The sequence below is a fragment of the Galendromus occidentalis genome, unplaced genomic scaffold (assembly GCF_000255335.2).
Source record: "Galendromus occidentalis unplaced genomic scaffold, Mocc_1.1 scf7180000077524, whole genome shotgun sequence".
Classification (NCBI taxonomy): Eukaryota; Metazoa; Arthropoda; class Arachnida; order Mesostigmata; family Phytoseiidae; genus Galendromus; species Galendromus occidentalis.
Window position 1 is genome coordinate 1,927,272 of NW_003805512.1, and position 21,935 is coordinate 1,949,206.

At 51.2% G+C, this 21,935-nt stretch overlaps 1 protein-coding gene across 1 annotated transcript in view; it reads left to right on the top strand.

Annotated features, from left to right (window-relative positions):
* how (protein held out wings) overlaps nt 1-19,591 on the top strand; it is a 32,120-nt gene extending 12,529 nt beyond the window's left edge. The window contains exons 2-8 of the mRNA XM_018641112.1: nt 3,004-3,137; nt 11,451-11,567; nt 15,808-16,051; nt 16,168-16,329; nt 16,493-16,604; nt 18,546-18,559; nt 19,530-19,591. Coding sequence (XP_018496628.1) covers nt 3,004-3,137; nt 11,451-11,567; nt 15,808-16,051; nt 16,168-16,329; nt 16,493-16,604; nt 18,546-18,559; nt 19,530-19,591 — 845 coding nt within the window. The remainder of the gene's footprint in view (nt 1-3,003; nt 3,138-11,450; nt 11,568-15,807; nt 16,052-16,167; nt 16,330-16,492; nt 16,605-18,545; nt 18,560-19,529) is intronic.
* The last annotated feature ends 2,344 nt before the right edge of the window (nt 19,592-21,935 follow it).

A 21,935-nucleotide genomic window follows, 5' to 3' on the forward strand; every position in this document is an offset into this window, starting at 1 on the left:
ATCTAGAACTTGGACGCCCGCTCGGTAGATCGCTCCCGGGAGCGAGGTCTCCCCAAATCTTCACGTTGTTGTTGTTCAGCCTCGCTGTTGTTCATGATGTCGTAGCGTTCCGCGACGGCATCAACGCAAGCGGAGCACTACAAACATGCAAGTCGGACAGACATGCGGACAGACAGACCGACCACGAGCGAGCAGTGAGGAAGGCGCAGTATTGGCGCCAGTCACTGCGGAGGCGCTTACGAGTGAAATATGCTACGTTTTTGCTCAAACGAGGATTCAGAATCTCAGAAACGCTCTCTCGCTTTGCTATTCTGATTCTAATGGTGTTTTGTGTTATTAGATTAATTATATTTCCACATGGGTAGCCATCAGGCGTCGCAGCGCCACCAGCGACGGGAGCGAACCAGAATCAGGGCTTCTGCGCTGCGTGAAACATAAAGTCTTCGGTTCTCAACTCGCGGGAGCTCGGCAGCTCGCTCGCGAGCCTCCACCATGGACGGGGGAGTCTGATAATTTTCGTGAATATTTTGCCTGAAACTGTCCAAGGGGGAAAACGTGATACGGAGCAAGCACAAACCGAATCCGACTGCGGATAGTCGAATTTTATCTGAACGTACTGCTTAACTGCTCTGGAGCGGAAGCAGGCGAAGGGCCCGCTCGAAATTTCCCGCGTTAGGTCCGAAGCAGTAGATATATGAGGGTAGCTATTTCGTCGAGGACTCGGTCAAGGAACTCGTCCTAAAAGTTGCCATTCCTCGAAATGACAAACCGGGTGATGTCCGCTCGTTGAGTATTTCCCCCGTCGATTTAGCTATTCGTTCGATCTTTCGGCGACATCCGACATCTATATAGGACAGGGATCCTCATGATGACGCTCTCGGGACAAAGCGCGCACAATTCTCGGAACATGGTATCCATAAATGGATCGGAGTATTATTCCTCGCTATTAACCAAAGGTTCGTTCAAACGTTGCTGTTGGGGAAGGGGATCTTTGTGCTTCTTGTTGAGCTGATTCCGAACAGAATCGCTGCCTTAGGTATTCACTGAAGGCTTGCATCGCACACAAACATTGAAGTGAAGTCCGACGCTCAACGAGCCTTGATGGTCTTTGGACTCCTCTCCAGAGTCGGGGACTCGCAGTTCGGATCCCGATATCGCTGCTTGTATCAATTCATCATTGAATGGAGCGGGTTTTCATCCTCCATCATTTTCCGATCGTAACAAGCAACGCGAAATGTACGCGTGATTTCGTCTCGTCGCGTCTTCTGAAAATTGAGCTACATGTATGAATGCCGATGAATGGTTTTCGGGACAATCAGTCGATACAAGTTTCCGTTCGAAAGAATTTCGATCTTTCTCGAATTTTCATTCGATCGCAAAAAATCCACTGAGACTATTCGCAGCTGAGTATCGGCGATCGGAACACTGTCTCAGTTGTAGCCGTATCGATACAAAGCCGAACCGTCTTTTCAGACAGCGCTTTCCAATCGTTGCGTCTGTTCGAAACTTCTCTTGCCAAATGCGAGCGGTGTTGAATGGCGTGACATTTTTCCCGCTTTTCGTGATGCATTACTCGTGGTTCAACAAACCATCTCTTTTTCGCTCCGAACCGCAAAGCGTGGAATCCGGACCCATGAAATGTGGGTAGCATCAAGAGCCGCCTGTTGCTTTGATCCAATAAGTAGCTTCGGCAGCGGAGCGTCAGGACCCCCTAGAACTTTTCTGGGATTCCTCGATGATTCCTCCGAATTCTTGGTCTTTTTTTTACCCGATACTCATTGCGGCTTATTAGATGGGCTCTCGCGCGCCCGCGCTGCGGCTAGTTCGATTTCCGCTCCTATCCAAATACCGATACAACTACAACCTCCGCTGGTGCCGAAGTGGCAGCGCGAGAAATTCTATGATCGAAACCGTAGTCGTCGTCTTCTTTTTTTTCCGTCCGCTTCTCTCGCGCCGCCACTTAGACTGTTCAAACTGCGCAGAAATTCTCAGGAGCCAATATTATTTTCGTTTGGTTTTCGGGCTTCTCGGAGCTCACTCGGCTTATAGGCTTGCCGTCGAGCTGGGCTTCTGTCGCTTGAGTCGGTGATGATTTTCGGTTCCGAGCTACATATACGACTGGTCTGTTGACTCACGTTACGTTGTCGGTTTGACTTCACGTAGCGGCGGCGGCGGGACAGGAGCGTCTGGGAAGCTAGCCAAAACTTAGTGGTAGCCAAGGCTGCTGCTTCCAAGCCATTATCGGAGACCAAGCGATCGATCGTCGGCTATTGTCGAATTTCTCTTGCGCTAGTTCTGCAATCGATCGAGCGCGGCTAGCGATCGAAGAAGCGTTTGTTCCTACTCCTACCGCCTCCCGGAGCTCGCTTCTGAAATCCCATTGGGATCGCTGCTGTATGCTTCAGACCACGAGTGCTCCAGGTTGCGCAGTGAGTAGGGAGCTGAAAGAGCACTTGTCTGAGCCAGTGGGTGGCTTATGCTTCTTCAGTCTGTTGATCAAGAAATTTAAGGCGATTATCAAAGTCCCTCTGGTTTTCCCTGATTATATAATAACATAGAGACTAACAATACCATGGAAGGGTTGCCGGAATGGTTTGAGCGAGGAAAAGCAGTCGCTCGCTTGAAGGAGTCCACTGCTCTCCCGACGGACCACCCGGCTGACGCAGTGTGGCATCGGTGCCGTTGCTGCTCACCGCCTCGATTGCTTGGACAACAGTTATGCGAAATCACGGGCGCGAGCGAAACACTCGGTGTTGTTGGTGAATTCTATCATTTTTCTTGTTCTTGTTTCTTCTCCTTACCTGGTCTAAACAATAAGCTATTATGAACGATTTGACGCCGACGCCACGACGGGTGCTTCTGTATTTTGTTGTTGGCCTCGTCATCTCGGCTGGCGCCGTTAGATTGTACCAGGGATTCTAGTGACGAGGAGGAGCGTTGTGTTTTTCGGATCAGCTTCATCTACAGACTACTGACGACTGACATGGCTCTCTGTTGTTTCAGAAATCTGCAAAGTGCGAGCGTCCCTATTCCAGATCAACGGACGCTCGAAAGAGCCCCTTGTTCTGCCGGATCCCGAAGGCCCGGTGATTTCGAAGACGGAAAAGGTCTACGTGCCTGTCAAAGAACATCCCGACGTAAGTACACGCTACGCGTTCACGCTTTTCTCAAGAGGCTCTTCTGACATCTAGCATGGCTTCATTTAATCTTCGGAATGAATTTAATGATGAGAGAAGAAGCCGTGGATGGCTCCTCGGTGGAAATTTCTCGGCAGAGGAAGCTCTTCATACACCTAAATCGAAGACATAGATAAAGTCGTATCAGACTCTTGCGAACTTCGACCACGAATGAGCGGAGGGATAATGAATTTTCGACTCTCTTCTGTGAACCGTGTGTAGATCCATGATATCCTGCCACCTCGAAGCCTCTGATAAAAAGAGATCAAGGATGGGATTCCATCAATTCGCTCGACGATTCTCATTGGATGTCGAGCTTCTCCTCCAGCCGATTTATCGTTGGCTCGTGGTGTCACAGAAAACTGATTTAAGGACGTTTGCCATTGCGAACGACAGCGTCATGACAGGTGCTTCAAAGTCCGTACAGTAACTCGACCGCTGTGCTCGCGAGAAGAGCCGCAGGAGAATACCCGCGCCTTGTTCTACATCGAACGCGCTTCAAACCCCTTTTGTGGTTGGAGTGGAAACTTGCGCTCGGAGAACTTGCTCCATGGGTAACATCGTCATCATGGATGTGGAGTGCACTGTGCGAATCTCGCTTGGAAATACGGACGAAGGATCAGGCGTTGCAGTTTGCGGTCCGGGACGAGGGCCGCGAGAGAGTATACCGCGAAATGCGACAAGCGCAGAGAGAAAAAGCTCCAAAAAAGTTTACTGGCCACGATGGCATGCGGCATGTCTGTCGGTTGGTCGGTGGAGCGAACGAGCGAGCGAGCAGGCGGTCTATCTATCTACTGCTCCCGCTGGTGGTGCAGCGGTTCTGATCCGTGAGGAATTTGTCGGTTTGGAATTTAATTACCAGATCATCGACCTTCTGCTCTGCAACTCGCTGCGTCAGTGGACGCAAGGTGGCGCTACGGCTTGGTCTCCACCGTGGACAACGACGACCACCGTTCAGGCTGGAGCACATGCTGCTCGATGACATTTAACATGATACTGCTCGGCGTCTCGCCCAAATGACCGCCTCAACGCTATTATGTCACCATCAAATTAGACAGCAACACAGCCGAATGGAAGCACCGACAGACTCACTGAAACATCGACAAAAAGACTGATTGACTCTCAGTCAGTCAGCCAAAGTGACACAAACGACGCGAGAAAATGGGTTGTCGGATCGGATACCTCTCAAAACAGCTACGGCGAAGCAGGTAGGGGGAAGGGGCGCGTGATGCGCAAACGCTCGCTATCGCATTCGAGAGTCGCTCCGATGTCGCTCGCTATGCGATTCCTTGATGCGGAACATTTTACCTTCAGAGGCGCACTCTGCCCTCCGCTTACCATGGCCCGTTGAGTGGGTGCCCCGCGCAGCGCTTCTCCATGCACGGACCCACGCATGATCGATGGTCGGAACGCGTGCCGCGTACCGAAAAATGGAGCAGAAATGTCCTCTGGCAGTGGGATATGGGCATAGGGAGTCCCTCGAATCGCTCGGATAATCTGGAGTGAATCCGTGCTTCGAGCACGGAGAGTTCTGTCCTGTGCTAGGGAAGGAGTTCCCCCAACCACTTCCATACCCGCGTTCATGTCGGCGGACGTTCGAAAAACTTCAGATCGCCGGCTCTCGCTTTCCGACCAGAAGCCTGCGGGGCCTTCGCGCTCGCTTGAGAGTGGAGCACGTCGATCCGGTGAGGTTGGCGGCGCGGCGTAGAGAATATTCAGGAGCTCATGATAAACCTTATCGATTAGACCCCAGAACGATTTTTGCGGCTGAACGTCGAATCGAGCCGATCTGTCGGATGACCGACCGAACAAGCAAGCAGTAATGGCGGCACTTAATCGTCTTCTTCCGAAAAGGCTCCCGGGTCCCTTCGCAATTACTATAGCATACCACTCATGCGTACGGCGAATCTCAGTGTCATTTGTCAGAAACGAAATTGACATGTTGTCTGTAGGTTCAATCGACCGCCCGCTCGCCTGCCCATTCGTCTGTCGGTCCGTCCGTTCGACAGTACGTTTGTCAGTTCGCTCATCTCTCTGACAGTCAGTCAGTCAGTCAGTCAGTCAGTCGGGAGTCGGGATTGTCGAGCTTTCGGAAGGCTGTCGTGGAAACGCTCTCCTTCGAAACGCTGGTGCGGAATGCGAGAGAGATCAATGGCCCCGCTCCGGAATTATGTATCGATTCGAGCTTCGTGTTGATTGAACATCGCAGGGATTGCCCGGGAACCGATTTCCGCATACTGGCGGAACAATGCGAATCTCCCGTACTTAACTGTACGCCGCTCAGATGGCGAATTCCGGGAAAACTTTCGGCTCGGGCCGCCAGTATCGACCGGCCGACTGACGTAATAAGTTAGCGAGGGCAATTTAGCTTGCCTCTATGAATAAAAATGCCTATGTCGGGCGAACGATTTTTTCTTTCTTCTGGGAGCTCTAGTCGTTTTTCGCAGATTTTTTCGGCGTTCGGGGACCAGGGCCTCTGCCGCTTCAATAATTAGAGTTGGCTTCACTTGCTCGCTGTGTCTGTCGAGCCCGCGAGCGCTTGGCCGAGCGGTCGGTCGGCCGGCCGGCCGGCTTCTTGGTTGGTCGGTTTGCCCGACCGACCGTCTGTCTGTCCGCCGGTTCGTCTGTCGGTCGGTCCGACTGTCTATGTGTTCGTCCCAGGAATCAGCAAAAATAATCTATGCCTTAAAGTCACAGAAATTCTCAAGTGATGAAAAATCACGTCGAGGCCGAAGAAACGTGCCTTAGGCGGGGAATTCATCCCACGTCCTGCGGATATCGAACGCTTGGGAATTCCTATACGACATACAGCTCCTACTCCTTCCACTAACGCACTCCGATTCGTGTTCGTTGTCTGAGAGCAGAACATGGTTGCTCTCCTCTACTGAACGCGAGTCGTTTCACGCGAAAGAGGAATCGTGCACGAGCTCTTTGTTCCGGTGAAGCTTGTCATGAACGTTCGCAAGAAAAAAATATGAAACAAATTATAACCTTCGGACGCTTGTCTTATTGTTCTTCGATGCTCTTGTCCGGGTCGTGGTTCTTCTTCTCGTCCAATCACTCATCGGTCGATTGATCGATCGCTCGGCCGATCAGTGATTTCGAGCCTACAGGCGTCCAGGCTCTCCTCATCCGACCCTCCCGATTCCTCTGACACCGCTGACGCTGTCTCAAGTCACTTTCGTCCAATGATCGAATGCGGTAGAGGAAGTCCCGTGGAGCGAAGGAGCGCAGTTCCGCCGAAGTCGAGTGAACATCGCTCGCAAAAACCGACGAAGGCGAAAATCAGAATGAGCCGTTTACCGTGCTCCAAGTTTTTCCAACCTTCTCCCGCTTCGCCACCGGACAGGGGTTAGCGAAAACGACCGTATCCGGGCATTTCCCTAGAGAGGAACTCGACTTTCCGAGAGCTGTTGTCTTTTTGCGTGGTCAAAGCTCCCGAGGCTGTATGATCCGATTCTCTCTCCGTCTTTCCTGGGCTGAGGCGCCTCCCCTACCACTTCTATGAGGTTGGGGAGACGGGACAATACATAATCGAATTTGGACGATGCCTAGGTATACATATTTCTGCAGTCTGACCGAGACTCGAGAATTCCCCCAAAAGACTCAAGAGGGGACCAGATTGAATGCTCTCAGAGTTTTCGGGAGGACCGAGATCAGCCCAGTGATACGGTTCCCATTTACGGACCGTAGAGCTGTCGGGAAGGAATTCTCGAAGATTACATCGAAGACTTCCTGATCGCTGGAGCTCCGACCCATAGTGTGAATAAGAGAGGGGACGGTAAGGTCGAATGACTCCGTGAGGGTCGAGCCAATGGAAACGACCAGAATATTGACTTCGGTGTACAATAAGGCTCGAACATATTCACACGAAACTCACGTGTGCGGCCGACAACTCGAAGAAGGAGCCGACACTGGACGCTGAAAGAAGAAAACGGGGCAGAGCCTCACCTAGATGGATCACCATTTAGATGGAGACAGCTCGGCTCGTGAGTGATGGCTGAGGAAATCGAGCAGGTCCAGAGCAACAGAAACGCACACGCACACGCTCGCGCGCGACTCCGATCGACCCGTGCGGCGAGCGGCTCCGAACGTTCCCAACATGTGTTCAAACATGAGAATACAGCTCCGCCAACCCCCAATCAAGCAATAATTGTTTATGTCGACGATGTTCCCACGCGGGGAGTTTCCGCAGCTTCCGAGTCGGAAGTCACATGTACGTCAAAGCGAAGGGCGGATTTAAATCCAGACGCGAGCCAGCGGCGCGCCAACTTCTCGGATGCGATGAACTCGTCGGTGACTCGTTTTCGAGCGATGGCTGGTAACGGCGAAATCGCATAAGGAATTGCAGAAAAGATAGCATCCGCCTCTGACTGAGACAAGTACTTCGGGCTTCCTCTTTCCTTCCTTAGAAGTCTCCTTCATCTTCTCTCGTATCCGATGCAAGAATGTTGGCGAGTCGACATCAGCTAAATAAATGCGTTTGCTGCTGGGGCCGTCGCGTCCTCGCTGTATGGGCCAACGCCGTGGATCCGAACCATTAGCTATCGTCTCATCTCAGGCGCTCGAACCGTAGAAAAACCTGGTCACCTTATGAAAACAGGAAGCGATGCATTCGGAGGCGAGTGCCGTCAAGGTTCCCCCTTCACCAGAGGAGAAAATGTGGGGGAAGCTTCTTCGGAAAAACTGAGTTCCTTATCAATGCGGTCGCGATCTCATTTTCCGTCGCGGATTGTGTAGAACACATTCCTGACCATTCGCGTGCTGTTTGCTTTGTAGCTTTTTTAGATTTAGGTTCTTCATTTTACCAGCCCTATCCGACAGCACGAAACGGAGCTGACTAGCTTCCTAGTCCACGAGCCAGCAATAGCGGGCACCAGAGTGTATTTGTGCTTGAAAGCACAACACGAATGAATCATCATAAATCGAGTCGTTGTAACAAATATTTTCCTCTACTCCATCCATTCATCGAGTCCTCTTGCGTTTCCCCATCCTTCTCGGAAAGCCACAAGCCTTTTCCGGTACCCTACAACCGCCCGATTTTCTCGTTGCGTCAGAAATTGTCAGAAGAAGGACAGAAGAGAGACGGAGTCGCCTCGGGTTCTCGGTTTTGTCGTTCCCTTCGCTTCGGTCGTCACTTTTTTCTGTCTGTCCGTTCATCAGCCCGACTGTTTGTTCGTCCCGCGGTCTGTGTCTGCTCCTTAGTCCTGGGACTGAATGACTAACTTCGCCTCTTCTCACACAGAGATACAAGCGCTCCTTTACGCTTACGCGGGACGCGTTCATTCGGAGCCTCATCCAGATTGGCTAGGGCTCAGACCCATTCTAAAACCTATTCCTCTACGCATGTCAGGGCGCCGGGAGTTGGAGGAGGGCCGAAGCTGCCATCCAGGGCTGATTCATTCGGATTCCTCGCTGCTCACCCTGTGTTTCCTGTACCGATGCCTCCAAGTTGATTCGTCTAGTCTTCCTTGTTACAATGTCCTGTCCGTAGCAGAAAGGCCCTAGAGAGTATTCCTAGCTGGAACGAGGACCTGCATCCTCCGATACTGTCGTGACGGCTCTAACGGTTCGGACAGCCATGATTCTCTTGTGAGTCCTTGCCTCGCCAACGTGAGCGTGTTATCCGTGTGCTCATTCTCCTCAAGATGTTGCTCCAACGAAGAAGTTTCCAAGATACTTTGTGAGAGTTCGGATTCCGCCCTTCGCTTTCGTCAGTCGCATTTTCGGGTCTCTATCGCTCCTTCGCTTGATTTAATGATTGCCTCAATTTTTCGCGAGCCGGTTCATGATAGTCCTGTTGCATCCTTCGATTTCGGGCATCCTAGCTCTGGTTTGTCTTCCGCCCTGACTATGAGGGCAAGGTCACCGGCGCAGGCGATGCACCCTTCAATCCACATCCGAGTTCTTTGTGTTCAGGACGTTTCTTCGAGTTCAAGCTCATCATCCCGAGCCGAGCTCCCGTTCCGACCCTCCTGAGCGGCGAGCTGGCCTCAGTATGCCATCCTCGGGAACAATGCACATCCGATCTCGCTAGCTCTCCAAGAGCTGTTCTTTCAGCTTTTCTTTCGTCTCTGCCGTTCATGTCCATTGCGCTTCGGATCGGTGCCTCTAGCTCGCTATCCAGGGTGTTGATGATCGCTGGACCCTCAATCAGAATCTTCATTCCTAATCGCTCCCGAATCTATTGAGCAAGCCTGCAATGCCTCAGGCTCTCTTTTCTCCGACTATAGGCTCCATTGATTTGCTTCACTCCTCCGGGTTCTGGTCCACGTTAAGGTCTCCCCTGTTCCGTAGCTCCTCCAGAGCATCAGCAAATGCTCCGATCCTGATTCCGACGATTACTACATCTTGTTTTCTCCGCGGAGTCTCCCTGCTTCTATCGTGCTCGATGGCAGGTTTTTTCTCTCCAGAACTCTTGCTCTCCATCGATATCTCGTCTAAGCGGCGGTGTTGCTTTTCTCCGGCATATCACTCGAGGACTCTCAGAGACAGGTTGGCACCACTCATCTTGGGTCTGAACCAGTCCATTGAGCTTTCCTTGGGTACGAAATTCTCTGGCCGCTATTCTCTGAATGGGTTCGGTTGCATCGATTGCTGACGCTTTCCCTCTAATTTACCGATGATAAGGGTCGTCTTTTCGCTCTCGACCTCATTCCCATTCTCTCTGGTCGGGTTCGACGGGGTGCTCGTCGACGTCGTGGCGACCTCTCCGTCTTCCAGTAATTTAGCTTCTCGAATCGCCGGGAAGAATCTGGCTAGCTGTTCAATCACATTAGTCGTCCTATTTTTTTTGACTGACTGACTACCGACTCGCGGTGGCTTTTCTTGATAGGCGCGAGCACGGAATGTGTCAGAATAAAGTTCGTACCATCAGCGATCACAAGGCCTCTGTTCGGACTCGTTTGAACGCACTGTTAACTTTTCAATGTGTTCTCTGTCCCTGCCTGACATCGCTGCCGGCGAGCCAGCCACCCAGCTCGCTGGCAAGTCAGCAAGCAAGCGAGAAGTTCGGAAAGCACGAAACACAACAGCATCAACACCGCTGACCATTATTATTGGATGACCGTGTTCGTGATGATGTTGATGATGTTCATGGCAACGACTCCGAGTCTGCTAACAACGACAGACCTATGCCTCTGGGATATTCAACCAGTATCCTGCCCGGGAGATCGGGAGCCGATGGTGACGTGAGCGATAATGAGGTCGTTTACGACGTTCACGACAAGACGGCGAGCTGAGAGAAAAAGCTCTCAGACCGTCATCGCACTCACAGTATAAATTACGAGCCTCGTTTTCTCCGTCGCAAGCTTACCGCGCCGAGTTCCCCTGCGCCGTTTCCTGTTTCTCGGATGAGGGCGATGGATCCACAGCTCATAGAAAAGAGATTAACGACTTTCGACGACACCGTCTTGAGCGCGTTTAACTACTTCATGCTCGCTGGTTTAGAGCGATAAACGAGTCTACACGTGGTGTGAAATCGTTCAGAAACGCTGAAAATCTACCCGTCACTGCAGACAGACTGGAGCGGCTGCGGTTTGTCGGCCACCAGACACCCAGCTCGTCAGGACGGCGGTTGGTCCGCTCGAGAATCGGATCCGCCCGCATATTCGCTCTGGAAAGAAAGAAAAACATTTCACCCTCTGCAACAGAGGCACGATCTTGACGCGGCATGCGCTGCCGTGACGTGCCTCACTATTAGCCAACATTATCTTATCACAGAACGTATCAAAATCTGGTGTGTAAAATGCGTGCAATTTAGATGGATGTTCGTTGCTCCCGCCATCTGCTTTGCAATGACTCCGAGCAAATTGCCGGCGGCAGCCGCGGCAACAACTTCGCACAGTAATAAACGACAAATGGAAATCACTTTTTTCTTCGAAGAGACAGGAGAGGAAGTGACTGTGGAAACTGGAAAATCTATCTACGAGCAGAAAAGAGAGCTTGCCGGAGATCATTACGGGTCCCTGAGACTCCCACGCTCCCTCCTCTGGCTCTCACTAGACAGTCTTGCTTATGTCATGGTCTTTTCCACTCACCATGCGGATCTCCGCCGTGTTTAGACTCGAGCGCGATACGATCTGCGAAATCTTATTCAGAGGAATCCCTCTACGGATCTGGTCTGCAGATCGGGGAAACGGCGCTTTACGAGGAACTTGAATCCCTCGTGCTCAACTCATGGTCAGGGTCAGGAGAGCGTTCCCCCCCAGCCCAACAGACAGCATGTATTTCGATGTTCGGCCTCGATAACTCAATTGTTCATTTTGATTCCAGTTCAATTTCGTGGGTCGGATCCTCGGACCCAGGGGAATGACCGCCAAGCAACTCGAGCAGGAAACTGGCTGTAAGATCATGGTCAGGGGCAAGGGGTCCATGCGCGATAAGAAAAAGGTAAGCCCGTGTCTCTCAATCATTTCGCTGAATGCCGTTTTCCCCTACCGACATGCCACACGATCGAACGAGGGCGACATTGTCTTACAACTTGCTGATCCGGAAATCATCCTAACGTGTCTTCCTCCGGATCCCCATTTCCTGAATCATGACGAAAATTGGGCCGCTCCTGTTTCTGTGTCCGATTATATCCAGGGCGCCGCTTCTCATTCTCACGGGTTTTCGAAAAGGAATCAGCATCCGATGCAGATGATATTATCGACGCTTGCTATCGAGCTTTCCCTTTTCGGAGATCCAGGAGCTGAAATCTCCATTCCCAAGATTAAGAGCCGCTCCACATCTAGTCATACAGACTCCTCTGGCAGCTTCGATTCGAGAGCTTGACGAGGAGACGACCTCAGGGGAACACGAATCTATTGATGAGCTTTCCGACCCTCGAGTCTTCAACTCGTTCCCCTCGCTGAACCCTCCAAGCCTAATGTTTCATAAACGTTCGCGACCGCCATGGCAGAGGAACGAAGATGTGGGCTAACAATATTTCATGCTAACCGGACCGAATTGATTAACAGGATAACCCAAGTTCCGGAACGTAAGTTTTTCGGATTCGGTAATATATGCTACGATATTTCTGCCTTGTTCAAACTCTGCCCCGGCTCCTTCCCATCGTTTCTGCACTCAGCTCCGCTGAAATTAGTTCATTGGGGACCTCGACCAAGTTCGTCGTTCATAGAAACCAAGTTCCATCCTCAGTTGGCATGCTGCCGGTGTTCAAGCCCTTCAAGCATCTTTGTCGGCTTCTTAGAGAGGGACGGCGATGTTTTCGTTTCCAAAATGCTCCCATCAATCAAGATTGCGTGTGACAAGCCTGATTAACATGTCCTCAGCTCACGCACCTATCTAGCCTTACGAGATGGGCTGGCACGTTTTTCGGTTCTTTTCTTTCTTGTTTTTTCTCTTCTCTCGTCTAGCGGCTGGGGTGGAGGGTCGAAGCCTGTTTTGCTAAGGTAAAATTACACTTCGCGGCTCGCGGGTGCTTGAAATGAAGCACTCCCGAAATTCCGCCAATGCCATCATGATCAGACAGGCTTGCTCGCCGTGTAGGCTGTAGATACGAGAAAGATGAATGTTGCTGCAGAAAGATCTTTCGAAGGTCTGGAAGATGGCGAGTGCTCGAAGCTCGCGGGAGGAGCGAGTGCAGAGGACAGGAAGCTCACAGCAAGAAAATCAAACACCGGAACAGGATAAGACGTCCGCTTCGTCCAAGACCAGCTCTGAGATAAGCAACGGAAGCTCAGAATGATCTGATTGCGATATTCTACCTCGCTCTTGATCAAAGCACACGCTTATCTCCTAATTAGCGACCGGTTTCATTCTGCGATCCGAAATGAGTGAATTTTGGAGGCGAGAAACCCACAACCTCCGTTCATCCATAGACTTCCGTTATCTCAGCCAAGGCGCCGAAGCTCCGATAGAAACTTAGAAGCATCCGAGTAGATGATCCGCAAAGGAATCCGTTCCCCTCACCGAATGAACCCACCTCAATGTCTCGCGAATTTCCTGTGAATGTTCTAATCGAAGGCTCCATCCGTCTATTTTTTGAGCCTCTGGAACCTGCCCATTTTTTCGAGACTGCAAGGAGGCAAGCTCGGGGCTGCTCTCCGTTTTTTTGTGTTCTCGAAGATGAGAACGGAGCAAGGCTTCTTCTGAGTGCTATCACCACAGGATCCATCGTATGGACACGCAGGCTACACGTATCAGTCAATAAAAGCCAATTTCGGTTAGCTTTTCCCGTTCGGATATGAGTACCTTCGGGTCCAGGAGATGCCCATCCATTAGGGAAGACCGCCAGGATGTTCGAGACTGCTTCTGAATGGGAATATTCACGGTATCTCTGCGTACTGATGGAGGTGATTAGCTGAGGGTATTCGAACAATCGCTGAGGGAGGGCTGCGACATTCTAACGCGTAGGTCGCGTCGTCGAGCGCCATGTTGGGCGAATGCGACGACGAGGAGAAATACGCAGGGAATGGCGCAATCGTAAACAGTCGTAGCGATCTGATTCCATGGAGGTACAGAGAGACGTATGAGCGACAATGTCCGAGCCGATTCAAGTCGCACGATTTTGGGGGTCCGCTCCAGCCGATGGTCTCGTGTCTCGCGCGATTTTCCAGACTCGTTCCCTAAGACTCGTGTTCGTCTCATTGGGATGGAATTCGAAAAACTTGCGCCCGCTGCGCCGGAATAGCCGAGGCTTAGCCCATCTCGCTTCGGAAATGCTCTGAAAAATGATTATTGGAGCCCAACATGTGGCTCGAGCGCAGATGTCGAGCGAGGAAGCGGAACCATACCAGGAACGAACGAGAGTCTGCCTGGACGGGGGAAGCGGCTACAGGAGGATCTTCTATGTTTAGTCGGTGACTGCTACGGTGAAAAGTCAAGAGGCCTGATCGGCCATGAAACGCGGCGGTTCCTCTGGTTCCAAACCACGAGGGTGAGGCATGGAAACTTGGCTGGCTCGGCATCGGCGTGCTCTCGGTTTTCTCGCTTTTGTGACGGCCTGATCGCCTGCTAGTCTGTCTGGCTGGGAGTCAGCTGTTGGTTCTCGTCAAAGGAGGCGGCATCAACGACAGTCTCCGAGAGCCTTGGCAGCTCTGGACGCTCATAGCGTTTCGGCGGTTTGCGATGTCGCTATCTCTTATTTTGTATCTCTCCCACTCGCACACGGGCTCTCGCTTGTGATTTCGTCAGATCGGAAACTGTTTGCCAGGACAGCCCAGCCAGCAGGCTAGTCAAGAAGGCAACGTGCCTGTTCTCGTGTATGTAGTCTCGTTCTATTCGCGTGGTCGTCGCTTGTCTCCCACCTCGATCTTCGTAGACCATCTCGAGCGGGCGAGTCGACAGGCATGAGTCTGAGCAGCAGAACATACACGAAACCAGATGAGATGCTCTTCGATGGATAGATTGATGAGGGAGAATAAAGGAAGTGTCTTCAACGAAACCGCTGCAGCTGCACCCGAAAGGCCCCACCCGGACAGCCACGCCGCGCCATAGCCTCAAGTGATGTTCGTTCGTTGTCGCCGACGACCTGCGACGGCTTGGCGACAAATTGAGTTTCCCACACGATAGGGTTGAGATCACCGGGTGCTCTGCACTCGATGAAATGAACCTCTGGATCCGATCGATACATCGAACGCGTCTTCTCCGTGGAGGGAAAGAGATCGAACGATAAGAATATTCTCCCGGTCGTCCCGATCGAGAGACGCTTCCATTGTAAAACTCGAGACACGACCGTTCCGGTTGGTTTTGTTGTCTCCTCCTCCTTGCGGATGGCCTGATGCGGGGCTCACGCTGGGAAAACATCCAGGTCCCAGCTCGGCGACAACGCCAAAATAAACAATAGACCATGTGAAATCATCGGCTGAGGATTAGACGACAGGACTCGCTGCCGCACCCGTTGCCGCCATCGTTTCTGGTTTTTCCTGGTCTTGGCGGAAGTGGTGGCGACAAGACACCCACTCTGAAACAACAAAGTCGCTACGATTACATAGGAAGACGGGTCCGGCTGTTGCTGCCGAATGGCTCTGACTGAGTCGAAGCTGGAAACACATCTAGTCCTCCCGCCGCGGCCTAGGGTCTCGGGCGGCTTCCCAGCGGAATTTCGGAGAAGCCCTGAGCCCTCAGAAAGTTCTTCCTCTCGTTCCTCTTTGCATCGCCCTCCTCGACGACGTCGGTCGCTGCGGTCTGTTGAAGAATCGAACAATATCTCCATTGTTAACATTGTTTAGATCCCTTCCTCGCTAAAAAAAAGACGGAGAGGAATCCTTGAATAGCTAGAATCTACGCAGTCAACTCGTGGAGGCGGACAGGCTCCCGGCTGTCTTGGCTCGAGAGGTTTACGCTCTCCGCTCTAACCCAATTTCGAAGGCGCGCGTGCACTCTTGGCTGGAGAACCCTAATATGAGGCGGATGATCAAACCATAGAGCACGCAGAAGCAGCATGATTTTGATCTTGATTTTTTCGCCCTAAGTGATCTCGAACCACCTAGTGACTCCGGTAGAGTCGCTTCAAGAAGTGAACGAGCTCGATCCCGTTCGGCATTCATTTTCGTTTGGGGGAAGCTGGAATCTGATTTTTTATCATTCGGCACGAATAACGCTTCTTTCATTTCCAAATCACCGTGTGTTATTTTTAAATCCGATCCGAGGGCAACTGATGTCATTTCCCCTTTCCTCTATTCAGGAAGATGCTAACCGAGGCAAACCGAACTGGGAACATTTGAACGATGACCTCCACGTTTTGATAACGGTCGAAGATACAGAGAATCGGGCCGATATAAAAATTCAACGAGCTGTCGAAGAGGTCCAGATGCTCCTGGTGCCTGTGACCGAGGGGGAGGACGAGCTCAAGAAAAGACAACTCATGGAACTGGCCATCATCAACGGAACTTACAGGGACTCGAGCGCCAAAGGTCTCAACGGGACAGGTGAGTGACCCTTTTCGATACGGTATCCGGATTAATAGTCAAGTACACGAATGCTACACAAAGCTCTGTTGATGAATGTCTTGATCAGTATCCGTTAACGGGCGCCTTCGCCGCAGGTCTGGAGGCTTTCCTGCCTCAAGATTTTCAACGGCTCTTCAACGCTGCCGCCGGTGGCCCTGTGGCTCTCACATCGCCTCTGCGCACAGGGACTCCCTTGGGAGCGCCTCTGATACTCTCGCCGAGGATCCCGGTCCCGACCAATGCCGCAGTTCTCAACGGTAACTTAACTTTAACTCGTCACAATTATTCCCCATCACGCATGCACGAACACCTTTCCGCTTCACGATCTTTCCTATTTTCCGCGATGTGATCCGCCTTGCCCTGCGACAGCTTTCAAACTTGACCTTGGACCATCAACAACTTCAGGTGTTCCCGCCGGAGGATCTGGTCCCCCTCCACCCCTGATGTCCGCGGATGCCCAGCTCCTTTATCACTATCCCGATTATCATCAATACGCGGCTCTTCTGACAGCAACATCTCAAGCCGAGTATCAGTCAGCTCAAAGCCAAGCTGGCCAGGCCGTTACAGCTTCTGTAGGCCAGGATGGTACGTTTAGGTGACCCAATTACTTTCTGCCCCTGCTCCCATACACCAGGCATGCTTCGATGCAAGAAGCGGCCTTGGCATTGGAAGATAATTCTCGTCTTATTCCTGTCTATCAATAGCGAGAGTTCATTGTTGTGTTGTTAAGTTTGAGTGAGAGAATATTCAGACACAATACAGAACAGGCCCCCAGCCCTCCATCTACCAATCTTTGAGGGAGCAGTCGATGGATCGGACGGAACTTTTCCTCTGTCCAATCGCAATCACTCGCTTCGGGATTGCGAAGTGGGGTTTGAGTACCAGTTATGCGGCACGTGGAATTCCCGAGGACGCTCCCTCAGTTCTGCGGTATGCTCGATACTGATGAGTCCATCAGTCTCCGTACGACATGCCGACCTGCGAGCCTGGACCTAGGAACGATGCTTTCTGACCAGTGATGAGGACCTTTTTTCCGATCATCGGGCCCATGGGACCGAGTAAAGAGACATATTCATCTCGGAAAGCTGAGACCGATCTCGCCTTGCGCTCTTCAATCTTTCCGATCCGTCTCAATCGCTCATGGATCCGGGGACTGGACAGGATCCGATTCGTCTCCCTGTCTTGGGGATCGCGGTTCCGGAATATACTGCAGATTCGAAAGGCGCAGTTCCCTCTTCGATCGCTTTCCGTCCGTTCATTAAGAGATCGATCCAGATTTCCGCGCTCATCCGATATGATGTTCGGAAACCAATCTCAGCAGCCTTCTTTGCGATATATCGCCGCATATATCCTGAGGGATTCAACCGAGTGATGATAATTATTGCCCCTGTCTGGTCAAGCCGTCTTTTTCCACGAGCGGTCTCTAAATCGGTGTACGAGCGTCTGTTTCTGGTTGAAGGAACTCGCTGGTCGAGGGAGTCCTATGGGGGGAACCCCACCGACAATGACTTGGGAAGTCTTGACATCTCCTGAGAAAAAAAATGGACACTCCCAACACATGTCAATCGACGTCATCAAGAAGAAGGTCCTCAAATGACGCGTCTCGGAGGACGCGGGAAAACGTCGCATAACTGGCACGCTTGTCCCGCTTCGGAGGGGCAGAAAAATCGATGCGGTGTTCCGCGCGCAGAAGTCAATGAAATCGAGTGACTATGCACTTGAGGCTATGAGATTTTCGGCTCTCTCTCCTTTGTGAACTGAGCCCGCGCGGCGCGCTATCGCAGGTTCACAATTTTTGCGCACCGACGCGAGCTGGATACGGACAACATTTCACGAAAATTCCATTAATGAGAATAACTTAAGTCAAACGGCGAGAAATCCGAAAGGAATATCTGCTTCCGAATCAGATATTCAAGGAGTTCTCGGGAACGCTCTTTGATGGATCGGAGGAATTCAGTATCGGATATATGAGCTCATCGTCCTCATTTACCGCTGGTAATGACTCCGAGCTCCTGAACACGATCGGCTTTGGAGAGCGGGCTCCCACGAAAAACTCGGGCGATTTTCTTTATGAAATCTGAGAGTATTTCCCGGAGCCGTCTGTGATTCGGGGCATCCTGCGTTAGCGGATGATTTGCCCGCACAAGCAGAGCGCTCACGTTCTCGCAGCCAGCTCATCCTCTGATTAGGGTCAATCCGGGAGGTTCACATTTCGGAAGGCTCTCGGCGATCAGCGTAGTTACGTCCATGGATTCGATTCAAACCATCTTCATGGCGAAGCTCCGATCATGCTACCGCTTTTGAGCATCCTTCCCCTTGGAACTCGGAAGAAGAAAACCAAAGTTGATCAGATATTAACAAGCATCGAATTAACCGGAATAGTCTCGTTCTTCGCTCGAAGACTATCGGGGCCATCGTCAGCCACGCGGACAAATTTCGTCATTCAAAGACCAAGCCAAATCGTGCGATACAGTTCCAATGCTAGCGGTTCGCCAAGTTTTCCGAGCTTGTGCGATCTGTATTTATGTATAAACTAAGACGATGTGGGGGATTCCGCTCTGACTTTGGGCCGAATTTTCCTCGGCGGCCGTCATACAGTGTATAAAACGAAAGGGATATATTCGGAGCAGCACGGTCCCCAGCGTTGCGGCGTACTCGATCATGAAAACTCGCTCGAGTCGAATTATTCCGATTCGCGATTCCTCGCTCACGGAGTGGTTTTCGAGTTGACTCGTCTTCTGGATTTGGATCCTATGGAGAGCATCCGAGTTCCCGCAGCCCAATCCGATCACTTGAAAGAGGAGGAGACCGTGCGAGTTTTTTTGGGGGATTCCTGGCCCTGTATTGAGATTTGCGGAGAATCGGCTCCAGGGTGGGACAGAGCCCCCAGCGGAGGGGCCGCTCGCAGCGTGCGCTCGAAAGCTGGGATTCCGGGAAGCCCTGCCCGTGACTTCGAGCTTATCCCGAATAGACGAGCAGAAACGGCTGCGATCATTGGCTGAATTCCCTATCCGATTCCAAGAGCTTCGGCCGGAACTCGTTTCGATGAGCCACCGAAGAGCGACTCACGGCGTTCGGCTCCGTCGAGTCCCTCCTCAATGTATGTTTACGGCGCTTACTGTCGTTCGAGATATATTTATGGAAAGAGAGACTTTCCACTCACAATATATATATACATAATATAAATACGATGTACCTACCGGTGAGAAAGCGAGCGAAAAGTCTTTCAAACAGAGCGACGGTCGTGTTCACGGAGAAATATTCATCACTACCGCCGCTCGCTGTAGTCTATTTACATGATGACATAGAAGCGAAGAAATTGTAGGAAATATTTTACAAGAATCGTCGACGGTGCGTCAGTCAGCGCTTTGAAGAAAATGACGATAATGACATGATATAATGATCAAGGAAGGGGCTGGATGATGATGAATAGTTTTAGACATGTTCGTTCTTGCAGCGAGTAAACAACGGAGGGCTCTGTCGGGCGTGCGGGACCACCCGTACCAGCGGGGGTCCTAAACACGCAACGGCGTAAGCCTAAAAATTGACCCAGATGAGATGAATGAATCTCAAAGGTGTGTATCCTTTTTAGGGCTCTTAAATTTCTTTCTAGGCAGATACTTTATGCATCCTCGGAGAGAGCTCGGTGGGCTCATCTACGAAATAGCTCAAAGAGAACTCGATCATTTCGCGCCGCGTCGGCGAGAGGAAGGAGCGAGCGCCCTCGACGTCGATTCTTGAGGTCGGCGTCGATTTTTCGACTCCTTTCTGAGAAACCCGCTCTCCGGATCGGGCCGAATGCAGATGGAAATGCTCAGTATATGACTCGCTGGCGTTGACAACGACCCACAGAATCAATTCAAATCACGTCGACTAGGCGAAAAACCTCGGCAGCGTTTTTCGGTGCTCAAGGGCAGGCGAGCCTGGTGCAGTGCAGTGCCAAGTCGGTCGGAATCAGGGATCAGTGATAAACACAATGACGAAGGCGATTCATATGATTGCTGAAGCGCTTCGTGGCCCGCGAGACGATCGGGTCGTCGATCTATCATGACGCTTATAGGAGGGCTTAGCAGTCCCTGTGTCTACTTCCCGGGAGTGAAAAAAACGAGAGTTCCGGAGATTTTGTGCTTTCTTGGGAGACGCGGGTAATTTTGGCGTGCGGGAATAGCGCGTGCTCCGCTCATAGAATCATTTCGGAGCGTGAAAATTCCATAAGTTCTATGTTGTCGACGTAGGTCACGCTGAGCGAACGTGAAAAGGGGAATGGAAGCAGAGTCTCAATCAAAAACCTTCACTGGGTGAATGCTCACCAGTATCGAAAGTAAATTATTAAGAAGTAGGTGAATCAATCGCTTATTTTTGTAAATAAATTATTCAATGAATTTTCTATCTGAAATCGACAAGTCGAGTTTTCTATGATGATGACGAGAGCTTCTCGTCTCCTAACCTACGAGTCATACCTCTAATTATTCTAAGCGAGCGATGCCATATCAAAGTCTTCGGATCTGTTCTATTCCCCTCGCTGTTGTCTCTCTCCTTTAATTCCATCCTCATATGAATAACTCGAGACTGCGAGAGAACACGCGCCTTTCTCGGACACTAACCCTGGGAAAGATCCTTCCCACGTCCTGCCATGGGGGACGTCATGTTGGAATAATCTAGTCATATACAAAAGACAGAAGCACAATGCACTGACCGCCCGTTCGCCTGCCTGCCTCTTAGCAAGCCAGCCTGCCCATATCAACGCATATTTATCCCCCTCCCGAAACGCTTTGAGCGACTTTAACGGAGGAAACTCGACAATCTAAGACCGGACAGATATACTCGGTGAGAGAAACAATCGCATATTTAACTGGATGACTTGACACCTGTCACTACTACGAACACGCATCCATACGGAGAAGGGTTCATGGGTGTTCGGGTCGGATCTTTAACAATGGTCAGTGTGGAGAGCTCGACACTGGAACTCTGAACTCGTGGCCGATCGAGAAATGCGACACCGTCTTGATTCGAGCTCTCGGGAAGTCTTCCGACGAATTCAACTTGGATTGCAAGCATTCCCGGGGTCGGAGCTTTCAATCGTCACGCCTGCACGGTCTCGAATCCAGTCTCTCTCTGGGAGCGGAAGAGCCGACTCTGTTCGGAAGCTGTAACACTGTGATACCTCGAATCACCCGTGCATTCGAGCTCAGAAGGGATGCCACTTATATTGGTTAACATCCATGATTCCGATCGACTGTAACGAAAGCTTGCTCCGACGAACAGCATCCGCGCCTCGCAATCGCGGCTGGCCTACGATCACTGTCAATTCAATATTTTCGCAATCGAAAATGATAATCAATAATAATAATAATAATGGAAATAATCATAATAATGGATGATAATCTCTGTAATACGATACTAACAGTTGTCCTCTTCGTCCCAGATGATGGTTTCTGTTGTCTGGGTGAGCAATCTGGATGTCTGGATAACCCTGCTCATCAATTACTCTACTCTGTCAACTAACGAGGCGGTTCGACTTGAAGACTCCAAACAGACACAGGCAATCGTTCGAGACGACCAACGATCCAATCGACCGTGCGAACGCTCTTCAAATCGATCGATAAATCGACCAATCAGTCAATGAATCAATCAATCACTTACGCAATACCACCCATCCGCCTTACACCAAACAACGTGCAGTGAGAGACACAGATGGGAAGTCGCCGTAGCGCTTCTCTGTTGGAAGGAATTTGAGGTCTTCAAGCTAATCTAACCGGCTCAACCCGCAACCTTCTATATATCACGGTTCTGCCTATCTATCTGAACGCAAAAAAATACATTAAAACATTCTTCATATCATGGACTAACGACAATATCTGAG